We start from the raw sequence: 9,401 nt of genomic DNA on the forward strand, positions 1-9,401 counted from the left end.
GCAGATATGGCACTTACAGAGCCCTCACTCATGAACACTTTTTAAAAGGACTGTCTAAATATGGCTTTTTGTGTAGCTCATTACAGTAGGAGGCAGAATGCATCGTAATTTTGCTTCTTAACACGCTTCATGCACACCCAATCTGCCATTGAGTTAAAAGGTGGCAGAAGATGATTGGTATTGGGGATTGGTATTGCCAATTTGCCAACTGTTAATATTTGGTAACATGTCCCTTGGCAAGTCTCACTGCAACAAGGTCCTTTTGGTAGCCATTCACAATTTTCGAGCAAGCTTCTGGCTGAATTTTTGACCACTCCTCTTGACAAAATTGGTGCAGTTCAGCTAAATTTGTTGGTTTTCTGACATGGACTTGTTTCTTCAGCATTGTCCAACGTTTTGGGAAGGCCATTCTAAAACCTTAATTCTAGTCTGATTTGGCCATTCCTTTACCACTTTTGACGTGTGTTTGGGGTCATTGTCCTGTTGGAACACCCAACTGCGCCCAAGACCCAACCTCTGGGCTGATTATTTTAGGTTGTCTTGAAGAATTTGGAGGTAATCCTCCTTTTTCCTTGTCCCATTTAAAGCAACAGTTCCATTGGCAGCAAAACAGGCCCAGAGCATAATACTACCACCACCATGCTCGACGATAGGATTGGTGTATTTGGGATTAAAGACATCACCTTTTGTCCCCAAACATATTGCTGGGTATTGTGGCCAAACAGCTCCGTTTTTGTTTCATCTCACCCACAAAACTTTCCTCCAGAAGGTCTTATATTAGTCCATGTGATGTCAGATGAAACAAAAAATATGATTTTGGTTTATAGCGTAAACAACTAAAAGCTAAGGTTTTGCCGAGGTCATGCATTATTGCCGGGTTACCTGGACGTAGTCGTTATCACTAAAGAAAAAATCTTATCTGTGGGATAGAATTCCTCTGCCATTTTCAAGTATTTTTCTTTTATAAGATTTTTTTGAGTAGTCAGCTTGAAGTGTCCCACTTTTGGGGAAACTTCCTGGTTTTGCTTCCTTGTTTCGCCATATTTTTCCCCTGACTGGCCAGTCCATAATGATTTACCCAAACTTTAGCCAATTGTGACTCATCACACGAACATTCTCATTCATCTCATTTATCCAGGTCCTTGTATTTTTCCATGTTTTTTTTTGGCCTGGATTCGCAGTTCATTTTCTCTCTTTGTAGCTTGTATCTTTTGATGTAAGCTACCTAGCTACATGGGTTTAAAAATGGCTAAGCTACAGAAATAGTTACTCTCTCAAAAAGTAGCCAAGCTACCGGAAAATGTTGTTGTTACTCCCCATCAGTGCCTACCTGGCTACCAGACACCCTCGCAACTGATAAATAGCACCATTGATAAATTGGAAATTGTATCAATATCGATCAATGTAAAAAATGTATAATGTGATAGAGTTTTCAGCCAGATCGCCCAGCCCTATTTGTGACATTAAAAAAAAAAGATAGAAATGAAAGTTCAGTTGTATTTCTAAACTAGATTTTTTTTCAGGGTTTATTTTTTTACTCCATTTTTGTCTCCTAAACCCCAACAATGTTATTCTTAGTTTTTAATGCGTTTATTACAGTTACATTCGCATGTCATTACCAATTATGCAAATTAATGATGATCTCTGTTTGTGTATTTATAGCAAAATTAAATTTGTTTGAATTTTTTAAAATATATTTTGTTTTCAAAAAAAAAAATAGACTGACCACTCTAACAATGTGTTACTTTTATAGTACCGTATTTTTTGGACTATAAGTCGCAGTTTTTTTCATAGTTAAGCTGGGGGTGCGACTTACACTCAGGAGCGACTTATGTGTGAAATTATTAACACATTACCGTAAAATATCCAATAATATTATTTAGCTCATTCACGTATAAGATTTAATCTGATTTATCGATTAGGAGTGACAAATTGTTTGGTAAACGTATAGCATGTTCTATATGTTATAGTTATTTGAATGACTCTTACCATAATATGTTACGTTAACATACCAGGCACCTTCTCAGTTGGTTATTTATGCGTCATATAACGTACACTTATTCAGCCTGTTGTTCACTATTCTTTATTTATTTTAAATTGCCTTTCAAATGTCTATTCTTGGTTTTGGGTTTTATCATATAAATTTCCCTAAAAAATGCGACTTATACTCCAGTACGACTTATATATGTTTTTTTTCCTTCTTTATTATGCATTTTCGGCAGGTGCAACTTATACTCCGAAAAGTACGGTATATGTTTTAGAAAATCTAACTAAATGGGTAAAAAAGCGCAAACCGATGTAAGGTAATGAGAGAAAGTTTACATGTTGACGCCCCTAACACAGAGCTGACACGCAAGCAGTTTTTATTTCTTAATTTTTATTTTAGGCAGCACGGCGGAACAGTAACATGAACATGAACCTAACAGTACAAAGGTCCTGGGTTTGATCCTGGGCTCAGGATCTTTCTGTGTGGAGTTTGCATGTTCTCCCCGTGACTGCGTGGGTTCTCTCCCGGTACTCCGGCTTCCTCCCACCTCCAAAAACATGCACCTGGGGATAGGTTGATTGACAACACTAAATTGGCACTAGTGTGTGGATGTGAGTGTGAATGTTGTCTGTCTATCTGTGTTGGCTCTGTGATAAGGTGGCGACTTGTCTAGGGTGTACCACGCCTTCCGCCCGAATGCAGCTGAGATAGACTCCAGCACTCCCCGTGACCCCGAACGGGACAAGCGGTAGAAAATGGATAGATGGATGGGAAAATAAAATTCAATTTATTTATCAATAGTAAATTTGTTTTGTATTGGTTCATATATATATATATATATATATATATATATATATATATATATATATATATATATATATATATATATATATATATACACATATATATATATTAATTAATTAATGGACCATTATTTAAAGCATGCAGTTCTCACATTTGCCAGCAGACGTCTCTGCTGCCCAGCAAAAAAAAAAACCTCCGCTTTATTCTAACCTATCTCAGCTACAATTGGGCGGAAGGCAGTGTACACCCTGGACAAGTCGCCATCTCACCCCAGGACCAACACAGATAGACAGACAACATTTACACTCACACTCACACACTTGGGCCAAATTAGTGTTGCCAATCAACCTATCCCCAGGTGCATGTCTTTGGAGGTGGGAGGAAACCGGAGTACCCGGAGGGAACCCACGTAGTCACGAGGAGAACATGCAAACTCCACACAGAAAGATCCCGAACCCGGGATTGAATTCAGGACTACTCAGGAACCTTCGTATTGTGAGGTAGACGCACTAACCCTTCGTTCCACCGTGCTGCCCTCTCTGCTTTATGTCAACTAAAAAAATACATTTAAAAACCTATGTTTTTCTTCTTCTCCAAAGTATGAAAAACCATGAGAAATCAAAAAAACACAAGGACATGGTTGCGTTGTTGCGGCAACAGCTGGAGGACGATGACTCACGTGCTATGGCCCTGGATGAGCAAGAGAGTGACGACAGACAGGAAGAAGATGAGACTGAGGAAGACAACCAAAGACAAAGGTGAGCCAACATGAGAACTGTTTTGAGTAACCTGGTTGTGCTTTTCATGCCAACAATGGTCTTGTTCAACCACACAGGTTGTCCAAGAAGCAAAAGAAGAAGAAGAGGCAGCAGAAAGTAGCAAATGTGAGTGATGCTTAGCTCAAGTTATCTCAACTTGATTACTACATGTACCTCTCCTCTTAAGCAGAGTTTTCCAGTGGAGGAGGATGTGGAAAAGGAGGCACCGACAACAGATGCTACAGACCCCGCTGCAGATACTACTGAGATGTGTCCGAGCCCAACAGAGACTGAAAAGCAGAAACATCTTCCTCCTCCCACTGAAGTCACGACGTCAGTGGTTCATCTTTCCTGCTTTATGGTTGTTCTTGTTGTTTCTTTATTTTTGTTAATTAACATACTCTTCTGTCTACATGTCTAGTTCTGTTAATACCAAGCCAAAAAAGGCAGGAAAAGACAAATCAAAGAACGTCAACTCATCACATCTAGGAGGAGATCAGTTTACTGAGGTTGGTATAAGAGCGCAAACATACCTCTGAAAAATCTTCTACATTTATCACCTCAAAAAATCATGAGCTGGCACCTAAAATTAAATTTCAACTATATTACTTTGGATCGAGAAAAAAACAATTTTTAGACTTGTGTAGTAACACCAGTTTAGATTTCTTTAAAACAACTAATTACCACCAGTTATATATAATTGCCCCCTTATTTGATAATGTTTATATTATTTGTGCTGTTGACCTGCTGGTGTACTAAGGATGTAATTCATGCTGTAAGCTCCAACATCCAGCCATTAGAGATGTCCATTAGGGGTGGGGGATACTGCAAATAAAATAAATTTAAGAAAAAGTAAATACAGGGCTAGTATTGCTGATATTTTGTATCGTACTTACTTTTTTAAGATCATTGAAAGATTTTGTGATTTTGCCTTAATTTGTGATTTTAATAAAAATAAAACACAGGAAAAAAGTTTTAGGTATACCAATATTTATATCGAAAATTGTGTTTGTGAACACTTTAACAATATTTAATATAACTATGTATAAATAAATCAAAATCAATCAAAACATATCTCCTGTTATTACATACATTTATTGGGCTGCAACTGAGAATTACTGTATATTAGTAATCGAGTACTCTATCAATTAGTTTGTTTGACTAATGAAGTCATCAGATAAAACACATTTTATAGCCTTAATGTGTATTTCAGGAAAAATGGTTTAAATAAAAAAATATTGTTCTGTTTACTTTAATCTTCTTCTTTTTTCTCCAATAAATGCACTTAATTAACAGTGAAATTACACTTTTAAAATGTGTGAAATAATAGAAAGGAAAAAAAAAATGCCCACATCGATCACAGCACCCACACATCACCACTCTGATGTGTGCTCAATTTAAGCGGCCGTGCAGAGACTATGTCTGCATATTTAAAGTGCTGGGCACTCAACGCGGTGCAGACTTTATAATGTTTTATCAGTTGCCCATTATTGAATAATCAAAGTAACAAAATATAAATCATTCCTTTTTTTTAATCAAATTAATTGCTTAATCGTTACAGTCTTACACGATTATTTCAGCAAAATAAAGTCAATAGTGCAAATGACATTGGTGATGCTACAAAAGACTTAAAGTTAATATTATTTGCAGGTGGTACAACAGTGTTTTTTTCAGAAGAGAACACACAGGCTAATACAAATAACAAAATAAATTAACAAATTAAAAAGATGGTTTGACAAAAAGAAACTGTCCTTAAACCTCAGTAAAACTAAAGTAGTGCTATTCAGTCACAGTAGAAGGGAGAGTCAAACATAAATACCAATAGGCGGAGTAGATATTCAAAGAGTAAATTAAATCAAATTCTAGGTGTATTGATAAAATGAATTGGAAATCTCATATGAAAAATATACAACATAAGGTGGCAAGAATTATGTTAATAATGAATAAAGCTAAATATGCATGGGACCAAAAATCACTTCATATTTTTTACTGCTCACTCGTATCAGAGTTATTATGCACAAATATGGGGAAACAACTACAAAAGTTCACTTTATTCATTAACTGTGTTACAAAAAAGATCAGTTAGAATAATACATAATGTTGGATGTACAGAACATACAAACCCCTAAATTTAATCGAAAATATTGAAATTCCAAACAAAAATTGCAAACAGCTAAAACAATGTACAAAGCAAAACTATAACCGGCTACCCAAGAATGTCCAACAATTATTCTCAACAAAAGAGAAAAAATATGCACCTACAACACTTAAGACATTTAGTATATCAGTATGTGGAATTAAATTATGGTATGGATTAAACAAATAAATCAAACAGTGTACTAATATTATCCAATTCAAGAAACGGTTCACAAAGTACAAAGAAAAAGAACCATGATAAACATTCTGAATTTGATTTTCGTATTTATCTCACCACATAAAATACTACTTACTTCACTAATTATTCATTTTTAATGTTATTACTTATGGGGTATATTGTGAATAGATTAAGAACAGAAAGTGAACCAATGTTTTAGCAACTGCTATGAAAAGGAAAAGGGGTAGGATTAAATTCTTCCTACTTCTTTTTGAACATGTTGAAAAGAGAACCTGGAAATTGTGATGTATCATCTTGTAATTCTATGCATGTTCAAAATAAACTCAACTCACTTCAAATTAGCTAAACAAAAGCCATAGCGATCATTACAATTATTTGGCCTTTTGCCCCCGTAGTTATTCTATGTATATAACAATATAGAAATGTAACTTCCAACAATGTAACAATATTTTATGGAACCAGATAATAACGCATACCAGATAACCACAGAAATTTTTATAAGAAGGTGATGACATAAATTAAAACATGCATTTTTAAGAAGATATGAAAATGGGAGCTGTAAGACGATAACAAAAACAGTTTAAGATGTACGTACACCTTTTAAAAACACAGGCACTGTACAAACATCTGACTGTATGTCCCTCAAGATGGAACGGAAGGCTTCGAGTGGAAGAAGTACAGAGAGTTTCAGTTTATTCTGTAGTGTTCTTTCATGCCAAAGGGGCAGAACAATGAAAGCTCTTTTCCCTAATTCAGTCCATACACGTACATTTAAAACACATTAAATAATGTCGAAACAGCTGTAATATTAATCATAAATATACAGAGATTAATCACATAATTTATTTTAACAGTACATGTTCCTTTACCCGCATCATGGCTGGTTACCTGAAAAGCGGCACGGGTTGTTTTATAGTCAGTGATCAGGTCAATGCATTTTTTAGTACAAAGATGAATGGGTAGACTCTGACTGGTGTGCCTGCTGGCAAATTTCACTCAAAATACACCTTGACTGGATTTAATAGTATAATACCGTTTGCAAATTTTTAACAAATAAATGACATTCATTTAAGTAAAACATTTACAAAAATGTTCCCGTATGACATTCTAATAATATATCTGCATTTGTGACCAAATATTGGGGTCTTTTTTAAGTTTATTCAAATTATGCATGCAAGTAACCTAATAATGATTAATCCAAAGACATTAGTGTGATTAAACTGATTTAGATATTAATAATTTGACAGCAACAATATTAATATATTCTTATTATTATTAATATTTTATTATTAATATATATAATTATCAATTACACATTGTACTTTTTGTTATAATGTCCCAATGTACCGAAAATGCATAATAAAGAAAGGAAAAAACATATATAAGTCGCACTGGAGTATAAGTCGCATTTTTTTAGGGAAATTTATTTGATAAAACCCAACACCAAGAATAGACATTTGAAAGGCAATTTAAAATAAATAAAGAATAGTGAACAACAGGCTGAATAAGTGTACGTTATATGACGCATAAATAACCAACTGAGAAGGTGTCTGGTATGTTAACGTAACATATTATGGTAAGAGTCATTCAAATAACTACAACATATAGAACATGCTATATGTTTACCAAACAATCGGTCACTCCTAATTGCTAAATCCCATGAAATCTTATACGTCTAGTCTCTTACGTGAATGAGCTAAATATTATTTGATATTTTACGGCACTGTTTTAATAATTTCACACAAAGGTCGCTCCAGAGTATAAGTCGCAACCCGGCCAAACTATGAAAAAAACTGCGACCTATTGTCCGAAAAATACGGTAAGTGGATTGTAATTGTGAAATATTAAAATTTAACGACACTATCTGCACTTTCACCCAGAATGACGCTAAGATGTAAAATGCCTTCTTTACCGTCTACTAAGTTAAGTGTTATGTCATATTTGCAAAACTCACCACAAACTCATGGCAGAGGCCATAATAATGATTTAAAAGAAAAACATAAAGTAATGTTATATTGTTCTCCCTATGTCCAGAAACCAATAAACCTCCGCTGTGTGACCTGTAATGGCGAGTTCCCTACAAGAAACAAGCTTTTTGACCATCTGAAGTCCAGTGGCCATGCCTCCGCTCTCTCATCAAATGGCTGTCCAGTCTCGGCCAGCAAGAGCAAAAAGGACAAACGGAAGAACAGATGACGCAATTTGATCCACGGGAGAGTTGGACTCAAAACCGAATGAACTGCAGTTTGATGCAAAGTAGCTTTCCCATGACTCTACAGCACAGCATGAATGGGCTCATAATTCCCATCCATTCCTCAAGCAATTGTGTCTAATGTGTATAGTAGCCTTTTACTTGGCTAACAAATAAAAGGTTATTAAAACGGGGATTATTCTTAACACTTGTGGAGTTTTTGGAAAGCATGTGCGTTTTCTCAGCTACAATCGGGCGGAAGGCGGGGTACACCCTGGACAAGTCGCCACCTCATCGCAGGGCCAACACAGATAGACAGACAACATTCACACTCACATTCACATTCACACACTAGGGCCAATTTAGTGTTGCCAATCAACCTATCCCCAGGTGCGATTGTAGCTGAGATAGGCGCCAGCTCCCCCCGCGACCCCGAAAGGGAATAAGCGGTAGAAAATGGATGGATGGATGGATGTGCGTTTTCTGTGTGTGCCGAATTACACTCACCAAGAATTTGCTCTTCACCAGAAATAAGTGCTGGAAAGGTTTGAGGACACGTCGCTTCCTTGGCGAGGCACATGTGATGAGTCATGTAATAAGGTATGAATTATAAAGTAGAGCACATACAAGTGGACATGAAAGGGATGTGCATCTGTAAGAGGAATGTGTTACCTAGGGCAACAAGGTACTTCAGAGACAAAAAGGGTGGTAACAAGATAGCAGAACGATGCTCCTGACCATAAAATGCACCACTTTAAGTCCCAGGTCAAGTGGCGAAGCAATCTCCACAACACTTTGAAGACTTAAGAAATATATATATATATATATATATTAGGGGTGTGGGAAAAAATCGATTTGAATTTTTTTTTTTTTTAATCAATCCAACAAACCACTACACAGCAATACCATAACAATGCAATGAGATTCCAAAACCAAACAGAGCAATTGAGAAGAGACACAAACACGACACAGAACAAACCAAAAGTTGTGAAACAAAAATGAATATTATCAACAACAGTATCAATATTAGTTATAATTTCAGCATAGCAGTGATTGCCCGATTGTAGCTGAGATAGGCGCCAGAGCCCCCCGCGACCCTGAAAGGGAATAAGCGGTAGAAAATGGATTGATGGATTAAAAATCCCTCTTTTACATTATCATTAGACATTTATAAAAATAAAAAATAAAGAACAATAGTGTCACAGTGGCTTACACTTGCATCGCATCTCATAAGCTTGACAACACACTGTGTCCAATGTTTTCAAAAAGATAAAATAAGTCATATTTTTGGTTCGTTTAATAGTTAAAACAAATTTACATTATTGC

At 35.9% G+C, this 9,401-nt stretch overlaps 1 protein-coding gene across 1 annotated transcript in view; it reads left to right on the forward strand.

Annotated features, from left to right (window-relative positions):
* dnajc21 (DnaJ heat shock protein family (Hsp40) member C21) overlaps positions 1–8,281 on the forward strand; it is a 14,858-nt gene extending 6,577 nt beyond the window's left edge. Inside the window, exons 8-12 of the mRNA XM_061876491.1 lie at positions 3,391–3,549; positions 3,627–3,675; positions 3,740–3,882; positions 3,971–4,058; positions 7,919–8,281. Of these exons, the coding sequence (XP_061732475.1) occupies positions 3,391–3,549; positions 3,627–3,675; positions 3,740–3,882; positions 3,971–4,058; positions 7,919–8,080 (601 nt within the window). The 3' untranslated portion in view covers positions 8,081–8,281. The remainder of the gene's footprint in view (positions 1–3,390; positions 3,550–3,626; positions 3,676–3,739; positions 3,883–3,970; positions 4,059–7,918) is intronic.
* Positions 8,282–9,401: the final 1,120 nt, after the last annotated feature.

The sequence above is a fragment of the Nerophis ophidion genome, linkage group LG17 (genome assembly GCF_033978795.1).
Source record: "Nerophis ophidion isolate RoL-2023_Sa linkage group LG17, RoL_Noph_v1.0, whole genome shotgun sequence".
In the NCBI taxonomy this organism is placed as follows: Eukaryota; Metazoa; Chordata; class Actinopteri; order Syngnathiformes; family Syngnathidae; genus Nerophis; species Nerophis ophidion.